Source organism: Macaca mulatta, chromosome 13 (assembly GCF_049350105.2).
Source record: "Macaca mulatta isolate MMU2019108-1 chromosome 13, T2T-MMU8v2.0, whole genome shotgun sequence".
NCBI classification, from domain to species: Eukaryota; Metazoa; Chordata; class Mammalia; order Primates; family Cercopithecidae; genus Macaca; species Macaca mulatta.
The window spans coordinates 115,421,319-115,440,060 of NC_133418.1; the positions used below are offsets into that span (position 1 = coordinate 115,421,319).

An 18,742-nucleotide genomic window follows, 5' to 3' on the forward strand; every position below is an offset into this window, starting at 1 on the left:
AGTATGATAGTGTACTTTTTTTTTTAAAGGACTGTCAATATATAAAACTTTAAAGATTAAAAACATTAAAAATAAAACCATGTCCATTTAAAAGTATTTTATTTTTTTCCAGTCAAATGACTAGTTAACAAGAAGAGTAAACTTATTAAACATGCTCTAGTTATAAATCACTGCATTAAGGACAATGAAAATAATCAATTTTGGTTATACAGTATATACAGTTGTGCTGCAACCAAAGTAATCAGGTGAATGAACTGAATATCATACATCTCAAAATAGCTTCCTAAGCTGCATATTATGTTATCCACCCCTTAACAGATCACACAGTAACTCTTAGTCTGTGTACCTATTCTGAGCCATCATCCCAGATCTGATGGAGAATGGCATGCAAAATGCCAGAATCCTGCAGCTGCAGTATGTGAAACATAAACTTTAAATATAAATAGATATCTACAATGTTTTTCTTTCTCTCAGTTGCTTTTTTAATTTGCAAAGAGCAAATAACTAAGAAAGGATATTAGCAGGGACGTTAATATAATTTCTCCTCTGTTAAGAGTACTATTAGTTACTGCACAATAGCACCAAATTGTAGACTGGAAAAATATTTCCTAGATATTTATGTACCAGTGAACCTGATAGATTAGTTTGGGACTGGAGTTCTAATGTTGATATCAATCAACTTTATTCCTTATATAGCTGGCACCAGGTGGTCAAAGACTGACTATAAAATACAGATGGAGGAGGATTGTTAAAATAGACATAAGTGCACTGTGCAAAATACATCTGTTTACTTAAATCTATGAGAAAATTAAATGAAGGGTTCAAACAAATTAACAATTAGTGAAAACAGATGTAGTGCTTTAAAAAAAAAAAAAAAAAAACTACAGATCTAACACATTTTTACCCAGAACTTTGAAAGGCAAAAAGCGATTGCTATACATCATAAAACATTCCAGTTTGTTCTGTCTTCCTTTATAACAGCAAAAAACGTACAATGCCAAAAAAAAAAAAAACCCAAAACTCTACACATAGAGTCTTGCATAATAAAGACAAGCTGCTTCAATCAAATGTACCATCACAACAAATGCAGCAACAGCACTGCTGCCCCACTTTCCAAGCCTACACTCAATTTATTCCTTTACTTGTGTTAAAAGTCCAAGTGGGCATCACAGGCCTCTTTATTCTCAGCCAAAATGTCCAATATTCCTACTATGAATCTTACCCTCACAATTACTAAATAGAGGTATGACAGTCAAGTTCATTAAACTAATGAGTTTTGGTTTTATAATATACAACCTAATCCCCCCTACTACCACCCCAAGTAGCTTAAGAATGATATGATGGCCTTAAATAGTAAAAACTGGGATGTTTGGGAGTATTTTATTATCTGGGGCCTATATATTTCTGATATGTTCTTGATTATAAACAGATGGACAGATTCGATTTCAAGACAGTGTGACTACCATTCCTGTTGGAGTATTATATAAATACAAGACACTAAACTGAGTAAACATTCTCATGGGCTAGAAGGGAAGGCAGTGGTACACTCAGCAGGAAACAGCAAGTGATGGGTTAATACAGCGTGGTCTGCGCCACAGAATTCTACTGGGTACAGTTGCTTTCTGTGTGATTCAGCAAGTTCAAGAAGGCAAATTCCGAAACATCTAAAGCATATAAACTAATTTAAAAGAACTGTTTTGCAATCCATCATCCTTAGTTTTTAACCAAATTCAGGAAATGCAGTTTTATATAACCTGGAACGGAACGAACTGTAGTTACCCTACGTTGTCATAAACCATCAGTAGTTTTGTTAAGTATGATTGTTCACAACAGGTTATACACACATGCAGAATATAGTGATAGTTGCAACCTCACAAATTAGGGCTAGAAAGTACAATGCTAATGTGTAAATTTCCAAGTTGTTTTTTAAACACTGGGTGGATTTCAAAGTAATACGTGTCTTTAAAGGTGAACCGATGGCATTTTATTGAGAAAGTCCAGAGCCGGGCTATGGACTTCTGAAGCAGCAGTTGACTGGCCATCTAAAATAATAATTGTGCTAAAGGTCACCACTCCAGAATTGGGCCAAGGAATGCAGGAAGAGTTTATTTCCAATACAATCAATGCAAACATTTTTAGGTTTAGCAAATTCCGTAGAGGCAGGATCTTGATTATGTATAATAGTTAAAATAACTTTTCAGTTCACCTGTTGGGAAATTCAGTTTTTCCTAATAAATGCATAGCAATGTTTCGTGAAAACCACAAATTATAAAAACAATTACTGATATGTAAAAATTGCCTCAGTTTTTAAAACAGAGCAGTGGCATTAGAGAACATGGGCTACTGTACAAACAGTTCATGAAACTGGTTATCTGGCAAGAGTTTTGGTACCAACAACAAAACAGGAACATAACTGTTAATGCTTTTGTTCAGTAGCAATTCAGTCAGCGATAAAGTGCACAAATGACACTGGGAATGCGCCTTTGCGACCAGGATCTCCATCAATGTGGCCAATCTGAAACGGAACAAAGTGTAGGTTGCTATTAAAATTCCAAATGTTGGTGGAAACTTTGAAGGGCATTACACAGAGCATTTGGTGAAAAAAAGCACGATTGGTTCAGAAGACTCTCTTCCGACAAGAAATTACTTGGGTAAAACATCCAAACGATTTTTGTCCTTTTTCCCTCACCACATTTCAAATAGTGCAGGCCTCTCCTGTGGAAGGAGCTCTTCCCAGCCGTGCCTCAGACATTCACTCGCGGGGATGGCCACCCCCACCTGTTCCTGGGAGGCACACAGGTCAGCTCTCTGATCACTACTCTCCGCTGGCCTTTTTTGAATGAATGAATGAATGAAGCCGAGTGTCACAAGTCTGTGAGCTGCAAAGTCACCGAAAGTGGCAAAGGTATAAGTTGGCCCCATTTCACTGAGTCAAGCGCTTGTGTAAGGCTTCACTCTGTCCACTTACGTTCGCTCTTGGGTAAATTATATCCAAGTATGATCTCAAGAGTGTAAATGATGTAGGCAAATAAAAGGCTAAAAACAGGCAAAATATGAACGGTGGGCTTTTTGCAGAGTGGTGGGGGGTTGCTGTGGCTATGGGCAACTTCTGTTTTCTGCTTTATGCCTCTATTTTCCAGTTTTGGAAATGAGCAGGTATTTTCCACATGGCTAAGCCTGTGGTCAGGCTGGCGCCCTGTCCGGATGGTGGGTTGTAGGCAACTGTGGGAGCTGGCTGGCAGGGCTGGCTCTGTGTGCAGGTGGGTCTAGTGGGTGTGTGGATGGGACGGGGCAAGTTCAGGTCCTCACGTGCTCTATGCAGCCAAGCTGAGCACTCTCCTCACCAGAGCCCAGGTGCTGTGGCCCTCTCTGTGCCTGTGCTATAGTGAGGCTGATGGTGGGAACTCTGGATCCACACTTTATTTATTTATTTATTTAGAGATGGAGTCTGGCTCTGTCACCCAGGCTGTAGTGCAGTGGCATGATCTCGGCTCACTGCAACCTCCCCACTGAGGGTTCAAATGAGTCTCCTTCTTCAGCCTCCCTAGTAGCTGGGATTACAGGTGCCTGCCACCATGCCCAGCTAATTTTTTGTATTTTTAGTAGAGAACCATGTTGGCCAGGCTGGTCTCGGACTCCTGACCTCAAGTGTTCCGCCTGCCTCGGCCTCCCAAAGTGCTGGGATTATGGGGGTGAGCCACCGCACCCAGCCCACAGACACTTTTAATCCATTAAGGGCAAACGAGGCCACAGTAAAGGCCGGTGAACCCAGCCCTGCCAAATGAAGGCAGTGCTGCCTGACCCTGAGAGCTCACAGCGCCTCTGGAGGCTGAAGACGTGCAGTTTAAACACTAGTGGGAGCTCTGCAAGGGACAGCGACTAAAGACAGTGTCCAAACTCCTTGCACTTGACAAAGCAGTTCCCCTAAATCCTGTGGAGTTCCCAGCTGAACTGTTTGCTCTGAGCTCAGAGGCGGAGCCATGCCACTTGCATCTGCTGTGTGGTGGGCTCAGCCTGGGGCTGTCTGCCTGCACCCCATTCAAGCCGGTTCATCCACTGCCCTCACTGTATACAGCTGCCGCTTAGTGGGTGCTCACCGGATCATCTGCGCCAGACTGTGCGTGTGACCCCCTTTCACAGATGATCCCACTAACGCTTAAAGATAAAAGCAACCAGCCCCAAGCCACCGGCCCATGAGTGGCCAAGTCTGAATTCTTAGGTGGCCGGCGCTCATCTTGTTCCCATACCCCGCTGGACGCCTGGGCGGCCACAGCTCATTTCAGGACCAGACTCACGCCTGGGGCTCTGTGCTCTAGGTCAGCTCCTTCCAGACACCTGATCCCACGAATCCAGCAATGGGGGGTGATGGCCTAGAAACTCAAGGCCTCAAAATGACGGAGTCTCACTTCAGGCCCTCATGGGTGCTCTGGAAACTGCACCCTAACAGGGGAAGCAGCCACCCTGGGGAATAATCAGGCCTGCTCAGAAGTGGGTGTCCACGGAGGAAGCAATTCCTGAGGATGCTCAGGGGCAGAGGCACCGGGAACCATGTCTGGACTGCTCAGGCTGAGAAAATCTCACCTGCGAGCCAGCCCCCAGGAACCTCCCGGGCCCACCCCTGACTCACCCACCACTCCTGGTCCTCCTCCCCGTCCACGATGATCACATCCCCCTCGGAGAAGGTTAGCTCATCGGGGTTGTCGGCCACACAGTTATAGAGCGCTTTCACCCGCTTAGGCTTCAACTTGGTCTGTGTCAGGAGAGGGAACAAAGGTTAGCGTGGCTGCAGCCCTCAGCTCTCAGGGCAGAGCTCAAGCACCCTGCCTCCCCCGGTCTCAGGAGCCCCGTACCTAGGCCTGAGAAGCCCGCAGATGCCAAGGTGGGGCAGGTCAGTGCAGCTCAGGAGCCAGGGAGAGAAAAGGGAAGAGCTCCCCACCAAGCAGAGAGAAGGGGCCAAGGGCTGGGAAACAAAGCGGCCGGGGCAGGGCACTCTGAGTGAGCCCGTCCTGGAGCTGCGATGGGAGGGCCAAACCCACTGGTTGCCAAGATCCAAGCAATCAGGTACCAAGAAGACCCCTGTCCAGCCCCCAACCAAGGGAAGAGTGGAAGGCTTGCTTCCCCTGAGCCCTTGTGAAACCGCCTGCACCCTCCTGGCGAGAGCAGAGGGGCAGGAAAGGGGGCTTGTCACTTACTGCCTGCGACTTCCTAGGCATGGGTGCGGGGGGCTGCAGGACCATAGCATTGGACAGAGGACCCAGAGCTTCTGTTGCAGAAAGATCCACTGTAGGGCAAAAATGAAGCAACTTAAGACATCCCATCAATCATAACCATGAGATGTAAGCAATGGACAAGCCACAGGGTGTGTCTGAAAGCAGGTTTCCCCCCAGGTGTTCCCATCTGTTGAGGGAAAAGGGAACCTTCTGATTTGGATGCAGCCCTTGCAGAGCTCGTGTGGCAGCCAAGTGTCCCCCAGTGAGCCTGCCCTGTCAGCAGGAGGGGACAAGGTGAGGGGCCCCAGGACTGAGCTGCTCAGGAGCAGGGGTCTCAAAGGCCGAGGGAGTGGGGAGGATGGCAGAAGGGAAGGAGGGAAGAAGGCAGGAGGGAGGAGAAAGGCAGGGAAAAGGGGGAGAGGAGGGGAGGGGAGGGGTGGAGGAAGGCAGGTGGCGGAGGAAGAGGGCATGAGACTATGTGGGAGAGGAGGAGAAGGAAGCAGGCAAGGAAGGCAGGAGTGGGGAGGAAGGCAGGAGTCGGGGGGGAGGAAGGCAGGAGTCCGGGAGGAGGGCAGGAAGGCAGGAGTCGGGGAGGAGGGGAGGAGGGCAGGAGAGGAGGAGGGGAAGGGGGAAGGGGGCAGGGGGGCAGGAGGGCTGTGGGAGGGGAGACAGCTGGGCCCTCCCTCAGGCCTGACCACCTGGCAGGGAATGTCCACCACATTGCCCCCATGGACCAAGCAGAAACAAACTCAGTCCCAAATTAAATAATTACCAGGTACTCTTGGTTGGCCTTTGTTGGTCAGCGGGGTGGACTTGTCAGCCCTACAAAGACAGAGAAAAAGTAGATTTACTGCTACCTGAGGGTACCTGCCCCTTTCTCATCCCCTTTTATCAGAGAACCTTCTGAGTTCAAGCTGAAAGTGTGTGAGGTGATTTCCTCCACAGTCACTCAGCTCTCTTTTTTATGGGAAAAGGAAGAATGAGAGGCCCTAAGAAAGTGCTAGAGCCAACATTTCTGATTCTAAAACCAGGGCTTTTCTCGAGCACTCTGTCCACGTGAGCCTGCTGATGGCCAGGGTCTGAAGCAGTGCTGGGCACCGGCCCCACCCTGAGTCTGCTCAGCCCCTTCCCTGCCTTGGTCCCATCACACGAAAGGGCGGGGCTGAACCTTAACCTCAGGCCCAGATGGCTCTGCCAGGATGGGTCCGATCACCCTGAGTCAGTGCTGTCCATGCCTCTGTGGTCCCTGCTTCTGGGAACCAATGTGGCTGACCATGGGCTCAGGCCCCATCCATGAGCCTCTGGGCCAGCATGCCCCAAAGCCACAAGGTGGAAACGCACATGTGAGGATGTGGTTCTCAGGGCTGGCAGACAGGGGTCCCTCAGTTTGAACCTGCCACTTGGCAGCTCTGGATAAATGGGTTCTGGAGAGTCAGCATTTTCATCTGCAAAAGCTGTGGCACAAGATCCGCCAACTCCAGAGCTAAGGAGCAGTGCCATCAGTGAGGACCTCTGGCTTCAGTTCCCCCGTGGATCTTCTGGACCTCGCATAAAGCCAGGCACAGGACGGGGGCTGAGAAGCAGACGACGAAGACCAGGGAGGAAGGGAAGGCAAAGATGGGATTCTTTCCACTGTACGCTCCCGTCCGTCGACACTCCCTTTGCTGCTCGGAATGAACCCTGTCCGGCCTCGATGCTTACAGTCCCAGAACGAAGGGAGAGAAAACATCACGTGGGTTTTGCTCATACTTTGAAGGAACTGAAAAGGAACTTTGTTTTATTCCATAAAGACCCCTCCCATTTGACCAGTCTGGCCATTTGTTTTCCATCAATGTCTCTGGGTGTAAATGTCTCTGCAGACATCATTACACTGACCAGGCTGACCCCCTCGCCTGCAGTCATCCCTAACTACGGAACACTCGCAGGCCTGATCCTCTGAGACAGCGGTCAGCAGACTTTCTTTAAAGAGGTAGCTAGTAAACTTTTTAGGCTTTGTGATTTTTTTTGAGATGGAGTCTCACACTGTCTCCCGGGTTAGAGTGCAGTGGCATAATCTTGGCTCACTGCAACCTCTGCCACCCGGGTTCAAGCAATTCTCCTGCCTCAGCCTCCCGAGTAGCTGGAATTACAGGTGTGCACCACCACACACAGCTAATTTTTTGTATTTTCAGTAGAGACGTGGTTTCACCATGTTGGCCAGGCTGGTCTCAAACTCCTGACCTCAGGTGATTCACCCACCTCGGCCTCCCAAAGTGCTGGGATTACAGGCGTAAGCCACTGCACCCGGACTTTGTGTTTGTTTTTTGAGTCAGGGTCCTGCCCTATTACCCAAGCTCGAGTGCAGTGAGGCAGTCAGTTCACTGCAGCCTCGAACTCCTAGGGTCAAGTGATCCTCCCCCTTCAGCCTCCTGAGTAGTTGAGACTACAGGTGCACGCCACCATGCTTGGCTAACTTTCAAAATTTTTTGTAAAGACATGGTCTCACTATGTTTTCCAGGCTGGTCTCGAACTCCTAGGCTCAAGCAATCCTCCTGCTTTGGCCTCCCAAAGCTCTGGGATTACAGGTGTGAGCCACTGCACCCAGCTGGCTTTGTGGATTCTAGCATCTCTGCTGCAATTATTCAGCTCTGCCACTGCGGCGTGAAAGCAGCCCCAGACTGCAGAAACAAACAGGTGTGGCTAATGGTCCAATAATATTTTATGAGCGCTGAAGTGAATCTCACACAGTTTTCATGCGCCATAAAATATCCTTTTGATTTTTTTTCCAACCAATTACAAATACAAAAGTCATTCTTAGTTCTTAGTTCACGGGCCCTAAAACACAGGCGGCAGGCTGGATTTGGCCTGTGAGCCATAGTTTGCTGACTCCTACCCTAAGAGAAGAGGTGTGAAAATTCACATTTATACCAGAGACAAAATGACCGGCGGTGGGGGAGGGATAGTATCCTTTACAAAGAGGATGCACCAGTGTATTCCTTTAGAGTAAGAACTCCACTGGGCACTGGCGACATGATTCCGTCCATCCTTATCTGTCCTGGGTAGCTCTAACCTCACTTGCCCTGCTTCCCTTTTTCCTACCAGTCAGATCTGAAACCAGGTAGAATCATGTTTGAGAGGAAACCTGTCCAGCTTCTCCCAGCTAGAACACTTCTGAGAACCAGGAACCTGCACCTCACAGCTGACATCCACAGTTCTGAGTCCCAATAACTGCTGGGAGCTGACGGCTCGTTAGCCAGAACTTCAACACATGATTTGTTCTCTTGAAAAGCAGCAGCTTGGAAAGTGCAAATCACAGGGCGTCTTAAGGCAGAAGAGAGCCCAGAAGCCAAGGGAAGCATGACCTGTGGCCACTTTGGTGTAGAGGCAGAAATAATTAGCACTGGAAAGCCCATTTATTACAGCATAATTCAGTAGCTGTTTAAGACTAGGAAGGCACAGATATGCATATTATATTTTATTTTTTTGAGATGGAGTCTGGTTCTGTTGCCCAGGCTGGAGAGCAGTGGTGCAGTCTCAGCTCACTGCAACCTCCACCTCCTGGGTTCAAGTGATTATCCTGCCTCAGCCTCCCGAGTAGCTGGGATTACAGGTGTGCACCACCATGCCCAGCTAAGTTTTATATTTTTAGTAGAGATGGGGTTTTGCCATCAACTCCCGGCTTCAAGTGATCCACCCATCTTGGCCTCCCAAAATGCTGGGATTGCAGGTATGAGCCGCCACGCCCAGCCCTGCATGTTATATTTTAAAAAGTTATCTTACAAAGTAGCATTTAAAAAGTTTTGGGAGTCTTCTGGTTAAAAATGGCAGATTTAAGTACATTTACTTCCACTTCTTCCCAAGGAAAAGGATTTTAAAAAATTAAACCTAAAAGAGGTCAGGCACGGTGCCTCATGCCTGTAATCCCAGCACTTTGAAAGGCCAATGTGGGAGGACTGCTTGAGCCCAGGAGTTTGAGACCAGCCTGGGCAAAATAAGGAGACCCCCACCTCTATAAAATATAAAAATAAATTAACCGGGCATGGTGGTGCATGCCTGTGGTCCCAGCCATGCGGAAGCTGAGGTGGGTGGATCACCTGAGCCCAGAAGGTCGAGGCTACAGTGAACCGTGATTGCACCACTGTACTCCAGCCTGGGCGACAGAATGAAAGATAAATTATAGTTAACCTAGTTGACTTCAAGAATGGAATCCCACTCCAGCAGTGAGGAAGGCTCTGAAATACTCCTATCTGTCCTGTAGTGTCCCCAAAAGGCTCAGGACCCTCTGGAAGGGGAGAAAGGCAAGGTAGTAAGCAGAAGAATTAGCCAAAAATCTGTTTAAGGAGGTCATGAATCCCTGGAATCGCGACCCAGCTCTGATTGCCGCTGCCCTGCCCAACCTACTAAGGACAGGAAGCTTCTATTCTTGGAGAGGGCAAAACAGAGGGTATCTGGACGGGGGACACCAGGTGCGGCTGTTGGGAGTATCTTGAAAAACAGAGGGACTAAATAAAAGCTTAACTTTATTTCTCTACTCCTAAAAAAACTTCAGACGAGACAAGACGCCCAGCCAGACCACTGCACAGTGACACCGGTGCGGGCGGCTCTGTGCAGTCTGCCAGTTTTTATTGCCTCACCTGGAGGGGAAACACCGAGCTTGCGATTTATAGGGAAAAGCCTGGAACCCACAGAGGTCAAAACGGTGTGGAGGCAGCGCACACTACACGAACACAAAAACTGCAACACACACGCCAACACCTTCGCAACCATTCTCAGAGGCAGGAGACTGAGAAACGATCTCAGGAAACAAAAAGAATATCTCTACAAAAAGAGTTTAACTTGAGGATTATTATATGAGAACAGGTATGAACGCCTTAGTAAAAGAACTGGGAGATAAACTCTAGAAAATCTCCCAGAAGACAGATTTTCAAAACAGGCAGGCAAGCAAAGCAGGGATGGCCATGAGAAGGTGGTAAAGGACTAGCTGAGGATGACAGCTCGACTCCCCTGCACCGGGTGGCACTTCCAGTCCCAGCCTGGAAGGGAGGAGGGAGTGTGGGCATCCAGCCTGCCCCCCACAGCAACTCCTTCCCCTCAGAAGTAACTCTGAGCCCAGGAGACAGATGGTAGAAGCAGAAGATCGGAAGGGTCTGGGTCTACCTTTGGGACTGGGGTACAACTAAGAATATGCACACTAAACTTAGCGTGAGCAAGAAGCAAACTTCCACATGTGAAAGCATGGTGATGCTGAGGTTTGTCAGAGCACTTAGGGTACTCCAATAAACAAGATGACACATTCAGAAGAAAGGCCAAGGAGTCTGACATCTCAGGAGTAAGAAACATTAAAAGAGAGAACAAAAAAACCCCAATATTTAAGGCATTAAAAAATCAGTGAAATTTCTCCAATTGAAGGATGTAGTTTGTACCTTGAAAGTCTCTGTCATCTGTCTGGCAGTGCGGATGAAAACGCCCACACTGGTGTCTGGGGAAGCACGTCACCCAGAGGTGAACAAGAAGGGCATGTCCGCAGATGGTGGCGCAACAGGAGCGTCCGAGCCCAGGTGGGATGAGGAAAGCATCCAGGTGGCAGGAAGTGAGAGCCCCCCTGAGCACCCAGTGGGGGTCCTGGAACAAGAGGCAGACCCAAAGAGGGAAAGGCAGCTGCTGTGCAGAGGCGGCAGTAGAGAGGGGGGACCTGTTTCCTAAATAGACACCGGCCAAGGAAGTAAAGATGGGAGCCAGACTGCTCACCGTCAGAAAAGGAAGTAGTACAGAAAAGAAGAAAACTAGAAGAAACCCCATGATGACTGTAAAACATTGCCTTCCAATTTGTTACTATTTACTTTTTCTTTTTTTAGAGCTAGGGTCTCCGTTGTCCAGGCTGGAGTGCAGTGGCACCATCACAGCTCACTGCAGCCTTCTCCCGGGCTCAAGCAATCCTCAGCCTCCCAAGTAGCTGGGACTACAGGCGTGTGCTGCCATGCCTAAGTAATTTTTAATTTTTTTTGTAGAGATAGGGTCTCACTATGTTGCCCAGAGTGGTCTTGAACTCCTGGCCTCAAGTGATCCTCCCACCTCGGCCTTCTAGAGTAATGCAGGGATGGGCTGAGCGTGGTGGCTCACACTGTGTCCGGAATTGGTGGGTTCTTGGTCTCACTGACCAAGAATGAAGCCGTGGACCCTCGTGGCGAGTATTACAGTTCTTAAAGATGGTGTGTCCGGAGTTTGTTCCTTCAGACATTCAGATGTGTCTAGAGCTTCTTCCTTCTGGTGGGTTCGTGATCCCGCTGTCAGGAGTCAAGCCGCAGACCTTCGTGGTGAGTGTTATAGCTCTTACAAGCAGCACATCTGGAGTTGTTCGTTCGTCCCGGTGGGTTCGTGGTCTCGTTAGCTTCAGGAGCGAAGCCGCAGACCTTCGTGGTGAGTGTTACAGCTCATAAAGGCAGCGTGGGCCCAAAGAGTGAGCAGCAGCAAGATTTATTGCAAAGAGTGAAAGAACAAAGGTTCCACACTGTGAAAAGGGACCCAGCCGGTTGCCTCCGGCTGGCTGGGGTAGCCTGCTTTTTTTCCCCATCTACATCCTGCTGATTGGTCCATTTTACAGAGAGTTGATTGGTCCATTTTGACAGAGTGCTGACTGGTGCGTTTACAATCCTTGAGCTAGACACAGAGCTAGAGGGAAAAGTTCTCCAAGTCCCCACTAGGTTAGCTAGACAGAGTTAGCTAGATACAGAGTACCAATTGGTGTATTTACAAACCTTGAGCTAGACACAGAGTACTGATTGGTGTATCTACAAAACCTGAGCTAGACACAGTGCTGATTGGTGTATTTACCATCCTCTAGCTAGACATAAAAGTTCTCCAAGTCCCCATCCGGCTCAGGAGCCCAGCTGGCTTCACCTACTGGAGCCTGCACGGGGGCTGCAGGCGGAGCTGCCCGCCAGTCCCGAGCCACGCCCGCACTCCTCAGCCCTTGGGCTGTCGATGGGACTGGCCGCCAGGGAGCTGGGGGCAGCACCCGTCGGGGAGGCTCAGGCCACGCGGGAGTCTACCGCAGGGTGGGGAGCTCAGACATGGTGGGCTGCAGGTCCCGAGCCCTGCCCCACAGGGAGGCAGCTAAGGCTCCGTGAGAATTTGAGTGCCGCGCCGGCCGGTCGGCCGGCCGGCACTGCTGCGGGACCCAGCGCAACCTCCGCAGCTGCTGGCCCGGGTGCTAAGCCCCTCACTGCCTTGGGCTGGTAGCACCAGCTGGCCCCTCCGTGTGCGGGGCCCGCCGGAACTCACACTGGCCCGCAAGCACAGCCCCGGTTCCCGCCCGCCCTTCTCTCTCTACACCTCGCCGCAAGCAGAGGGAGGCGGCTCCGGCCTCAGCCAGCCCAGAGAGGGGCTCCCACTGTGCCGTGGCAGACTGAAGGGCTCCTCAAGCGCCACTAGAATGGACACCAAGGCCGAGGAGGCGCTGAGAGTGAGGACTGCTAGCACATTGTCACCTCTCAACTCCTGTAATCCCAGCACTTTGGGAGGCCAAGGTGGGCGGATCACAAGGTCAGGAGATCCAGACGATCCTGTCTAACACGGTGAAACTCTGTCTCCACTAAAAATAAAAAAAATTGGCCGGGCATGGTGGCCAGCCTACCGCTGCTCCCCCATTCCCTGCCCCCCCCACCAAAAAAGAGTAGTGCAGGGATTACAGATGTGGGCCATGGTGCCCAGTCCCCAAATTCTTTATATTTTTATTTTTGAGATGGAGTTTTGCTCTTGTTGCCCAGGCTGGAGTGCAATGGTGCAATCTTGGCTCACTGCAATCTCCACATCCTGGGTTCAAGAGTCTCGTGCCTCAGCCTCCTGAGTAGCTGGGATTACAGGCGCCTGCTACCATGCCCAGCTGATTTTTTTCTATTTTTATTAGAGATGAGGTTTTGCCATGTTGGCCATGCTGGTCTCAAACTCCTGACCTCAGGTGATCTGCCCACCTCGGCCTCCCAAAGTGCTGGGATTATAGGCGTAAGCCACTGCGCCTGGCCCCAAATTCTTTATTGAGAGGTGGAACTGATGACTTCCTTGTGCCTTCCTCTCTGCCCCTGTGTCTGAGCTTATAACTGTTTGAGCAGTAATGTATGGCAGAGATCATTCTGTGCCAGCTTCCAGGGCCAGGCCTCTCTCTGGGGACCTGTCCTTGGACCCAGCCACCATGATGTGAGGAAGCCCATGCCAGGGACGCATGGGTGTTCCAGTCACAGCCCAGCTGAGGCTCTGGCTGACAGGCAGCATCAGCTACCACAGGGTGGGTGAAAGGCTCTGACCTTGTTCCCCAGCCAACGAGTCACCTCCTGTGTCCAGCCACGCCCAGGCTTTGAGTCCTTTCAGCAAAGGCTCTAGATACTGTGGAGCAAAGACAAAGACCCCACAGTGCCATCCAAATTCCTGACAATCTGTCAGCAGAATAAAATGGCCGTGCCTCATGTCTGTCAGTTTGGTGTGGTTACTAGAACAACTGAAATTAGAGATGTCAGTGTGAACTCATGGATTTCAATACAGAAAGACACAGAACAGAGAGATAAATGGTGTATGTATGTATCCATGTACATGTGTTCATATTTCCAAGTTCTGACAGCTCAGAGGGCCTGTGTGGGAGCAGTGACTCTCCACCTAGCCCCCAGAACTTAGCCTCTAAATATCATTTCCACTAAAAGGAACCATTTCCCACCATAAAGATCCAGATTAAGAGCCACAAACGGGCTGGGTGCGGTGGCTCACGCCTGTAATCCCAACACTTTGGGAGGCCGAGGCGGGTGGGTCACAAGGTCAGGAGATTGAGACCATCCTGGCTAATACAGTGAAACCCTGTCTCTACTAAAAATACAAAAAATTAGCCAAGTGTGTTGGCGGGCACCTGTAGTCCCAGCTACTCAGGAGTCTGAGGTAGGAGAATGGCAAGAACCTGGGAGGCAGAGCTTGCAGTGAGCCAAGATCATGCCACTGCACTCCAGCCTGGGCGACAGAGCTAGACTCCGTCTCACAAAAAAAAAAGCCACAAACTGGACCCATCTGCAACAAACGGCTTATTTGGACAAACACCTAGGCTTGAACTGGGTCTAAGGATTGGGTGCTGTTTCTACATCCGTGTTAATTTCCTGACTTTGCAGGTGGTATTGTGTTATGTAGGACAATGTCCTTGTTTGTGGGAAATTCATGCCTCACACCACAGAGGGTCTATGTGTTCAAAACAACCTTGGGAAAATAGAAAGAAAACAGAAACAGAAACCACCTGGGGGGTGAGCTGCAAATAGAACCCAGAGGCCTTGTGTGTTGAGGACACTTCATCTAAATTCACTCTGTGGACTTAAAATGTATATTTGTAAGACATTTTTACAGTCTAAAAATCCTCAAGTTATTTTTAAGACCCTTCAGACCTGATGAATTAGTTATGTGGCACCCACGCTGAAGTAGGAACCCTGGGGATTGCAAACGTTCATCCAGACCCCTTAGCAGGTGAGGTCAGAGGACAGGAGCACAGATGGCCGAGCTGGCTGGGGGTGGCTTACCCCGGCGCAGGCTTCTTCTGCGGGAGGCGGCTGGGCGGCTGTGGGGGCAGAGGTGGGGGCCTGCTCTGCGAGATCCCAGGCGGAGTAGGCTTGCTCGGCTGGCTCAAGGCTTCCAACACGCTAGGTGTCTTGGCAACAGGAGGGGGCGGTGTGGGGGTCAGGGGATCTGTGGAGGAAAAGGACAGACGTGCAGAGGGTCAGCTGCAAGGCTTCCCACTCAGGCCTCCTCACTGGAGGCTTTTCTAAGAAGGGCTTCATTTTTCTATTGCTATTTCCTAAGGAAAAACCTGCTGCTATTTCCTTGCCGGTTTTCAGAAAACTATTTGCAGGGAGTCCTTTCCAAACTAATAAGGAAGCTGCGAGCCTAAAGTTAGGATGACAATTTTTCTCTTAGCCCGTGAGTGAGTATTTTCTCAGCTAGAACTCCATGTGGGAAAGCCAGCAGTTTCCTGCCCTCGACTCTAAGACCCAACCGCAGGAGGCCGGGGCCCTCAGCTCTGCCTGGGGAAGCAGGGCCTGCTTTGCACATCGACTGACCTGTGGCCAAAGGGATGAGGCCCTACCCACTTCATCGGGCTGCTAGGCAGGGTGGATCTGAGGAGAGATGGGCGCTACTAACTTAGTAACGGCTCCTCAGTCTGCAGAGTGGGTGGGTGCAGAGCTTTATTAGTGTCTATGTTTTACAGACGAGGAGGCTGAGGCCCACAGAGGGGAAGAGCTCTTGTCAAGGGTGGCAGAGTTGGTAAGACCTGGAGGGAGGCTGTGAGCCCAATTCTCCTTCCTCTGTCTCTCCTCCCCCGATGGGTGTTAAGCGCTCTCTCAATGTCAGGCTTATCATCCTGGGCCTCAGGATGGGTGGCCTCTGCCAGGAAAGAACGTATAAGGCGCTGGGTTTCCCTCTGCCAGGAAAAGCCAGGAAGAATGAGGCCTTCAGCTAAACAAAGAGAAACCTGGGGTGGGGAAAAATGAAGGGATCCAACTTATGATCTTCCTTTTTTCATTATTGTTTCCTCTTTCCAATTTAAAGGAAAAGTCAAAAGGCTGACTCTAGCACACACATGCAGTCCCAGGGCCACCAGATGGAGAGGCAGGAAGGTGGGCCTAGCCTTCTGTGTGTTCGTCTCGGAAACCTTTGAAGACCCTCCCAGATCCACTGCTCCCGGCTCTGCCGCCAGCACATGCACACATGGCACTGACTCTAGCTGGGGCTGGGCTGCTTTTAATTTTAACTTATTCTAAGGAAGTCACGGGCACCTCGGCTCAGGAATTCTCATGCTCTGGAAGCAGCGAAGCCCAGAGATGCTGGACTCCCCACTCCAGGGCTGCTGCAGCAGGAGGCGGGACAGCATCCAGGGCTCGTTTCACTGATCCAGTGAAAAAAGATGCTCTAGTTCTGCACACTGGAGAAAAACTTCTTCCTAAAAACCTCCTCTTGCTTCTCTCACCAAGGGTTTCAGGACTTTCAACCACATGTTGGCATTAAAGAAAACATGTCAGGCTGGGCATGGTGGCCCACACCTGTAATCCCAGTACTTTGGGAGGACGAGGCAGGTGGGTCACTTGAGCCCAGGAATTTGAGCCTGGGCAACATAGCAAAACCCTGTCTCTACAAAAAAATACAAAAATTAGCTGGGCATGGTGGCTTGCACCAATAATGCCAGCTACTCAGGAGGCTAAGGCAGGAGGATCGCTTGAGCCCAGGAGTTGGAGGCTGCAGTGAGCCATGACTGTGCCACTGCACTTGCACCAATAATCCCAGCTGCTCAGGAGGCTAAGGCAAGAGGATCGCTTGAGCCCAGGAGTTGGAGGCTGCAGTGAGCCATGATTGTGCCACTGCACTCCAGCCTAGGGGACAAAGAAAAACAAGGCTGGGCATGGTGGCTCACGCCTGTAATCCCAGCACTTTGGGAGGCTGAGGCAGGTGGATCACCTGAGATCAGAAGTTTGAGACTAGGCTGGCCAACATGGCAAAATTCTGTCTCTACTAAAAATACACACACACACACAAAAATTAGCTGGGCATGGTGGCAGGCTCCTGTAATACCAGCTACTTGGGAGGCTGAGGCAGGAGAATCTCTTGAACACGGGAGGTGGAGGTTGCAGCGAGCCAAGATTGTGCCATTGCACTCCAGTCTGGGTGATGGAGTGAGACTCTGTCTCAAAAAAAAAAAAAAAAAAAGAAAAAGAAAAGAAAAGAAAAACAAAAAGCCAGATTCTAATCCAAGTGACTGTCCCAAAATATTGAAGATCACCAAATAGCCCAAGGAAAAAGAAACTCTGGGGTACTGGGTAAAGGAGGAAATGTTGCTGAAATGCTTTGGGAGACAGAGGAAGGCAGTGAGGAAGCTACTTGGTGGTGCAGTGTGGGGACAGGCAGGGGTTTGCAGCTGTGATGGAGGAGGCCGGGGGAGCTGGGAGCCCTGCACAGGAGCCACAGGGGGCCATACAACACGGGGCACTTGGCATGTGTCTGTGCCGGCGGCTGTGTGGCTCCATAGAGCACCCCCCGCCATCCAGATCTACAAAGCCCACAAGCAAGAAAGGAAAAAGGAAAAAAACGTACTGGTAGATGTCACGCGAAGAGGGGGCAGCGGTGGATGGACAGCTGGCGGATCTGACGAAGATCGCTGCCGGCTTCCACCGTCCACACTTACAGAGTTTGTCTTCCACAGGGTGTTAGCAGAGGAGGCTGTCTGAACTGAACCCACACGCATGCACACAGACGCATGCATGCACACATACACGTGCACACACAGAACAAAAACAGAAACAGAACACTGCGTTATTGATCCTCCCCCTTATGAAATGGTCAGTATGACCCTTCTACCTAGAACCCTCAACTCTTTTACTCCTGTCTCTGGCACGTGGAAGATAGACACCGATACCCACTAAACCAAAGACGCTTCAAGGACTGTTCTCAGCTGGTTTTCTCAATCCATGAAATTTAAAAATTCCTGAGTGTATTTCTCAAATATCAGTATCATTTGAAGAAGGAAATAAACAGCCACAATGCTCTCTTGCGAACACTGCACTTGGAGCTTCTGGAACTTCTGCTCCTCTCCACCCTCCCATCGAGTCCTTCCCATGGGCCGTGGGAGTCACCACCATGTGAAGAGGAGTACCATGTGCCCAGCTGGCACAGGTGGAGGGCAGAGTGCAAATCAGACCCTAGAGGAGGGGCTCTCTCTCCCTCCCTCCCGCAAACATATTTCTGGCTGGAAGCAGACACAGATGACACCAATCAGGTTCAGGTGACCCACAAAAGAGATGGCATTTCCCAGGTCACAAGCCCTTCTTCTGCCTGACAAACCTGCAAGCTTAGGTGCACGGGGCCCAGGTGCCAGGTGTGACTCCATGTTGGAGGCTGTGCACAGCCCGTAGGGCAAAGGCTGGGCCTAGAAATGGGCCAAGCCACTGGGTCCAGAGGAAGCCTTCGAGCTCCTCCCATGGGGAGCCAGGTCTGCCCCAAGTGCAAGGCTGCACTGTCAACCCTTTGTTATTTAGTTGCATGTGAGAATTCTACCCAAGACCATGTGTGGGCCACACAGAGAATGGGGGAGACAGCAGGTAAGGGGTATGACCTACATCACTGGAAGAAATGAAGCTAGGGACAGGAATGGCAAAAATAAAAGGGGGAAAAAATCAAAACCCTCGAATTCCAAGACTTCAAGAAACCAGGAGATTAAGAGTTTACCCCTCCATGACCCAGTGGAACAAAATCAAATCTTTCCTCGCATGACATACACAGCCAGCAAAAGCCACTGCTGAGAAGGAGGATGATCAAAGTCATCTTGATTGTGGGCTGTAGAAAATTCATGCCTGCCCGCAGGATCTGGGAGAGGCGGGAAGAAAGCCGCACCCACCCTGGGCCCTGACCAGCCATCCTCGGGGTTTGACAGGAAGGAGGTGCGACTGTGTGGCTTCACCTTGTAGCTGCCTTCCGTGCTCAGGGACATCCTCATCAAACCAGGGATGGATGCGGTCTGGGATGTAGGGTGTGTGGGGACAGCA

General features: G+C 50.1%; 1 protein-coding gene across 5 annotated transcripts in view; it reads right to left on the bottom strand.

Annotated features, from left to right (window-relative positions):
- Positions 1 to 82: 82 nt before the first annotated feature.
- ASAP2 (ArfGAP with SH3 domain, ankyrin repeat and PH domain 2) overlaps positions 83 to 18,742 on the bottom strand; it is a 203,160-nt gene continuing 184,500 nt past the window's right edge. For 3 of the 5 annotated variants that reach the window (XM_015111664.3, XM_077960158.1, XM_077960159.1), the window contains exons 23-28: positions 17,295 to 17,429; positions 14,732 to 14,897; positions 5,983 to 6,032; positions 5,193 to 5,281; positions 4,628 to 4,750; positions 83 to 2,515 (exon numbers count right to left, since the gene is read on the bottom strand). In XM_015111664.3, the coding sequence (XP_014967150.1) occupies positions 2,441 to 2,515; positions 4,628 to 4,750; positions 5,193 to 5,281; positions 5,983 to 6,032; positions 14,732 to 14,897; positions 17,295 to 17,429 (638 nt within the window). In that variant the 3' untranslated portion in view covers positions 83 to 2,440. The remainder of the gene's footprint in view (positions 2,516 to 4,627; positions 4,751 to 5,192; positions 5,282 to 5,982; positions 6,033 to 14,731; positions 14,898 to 17,294; positions 17,430 to 18,742) is intronic. The other 2 variants (XM_015111666.3, XM_077960160.1) reach the window with 1 other exon arrangement.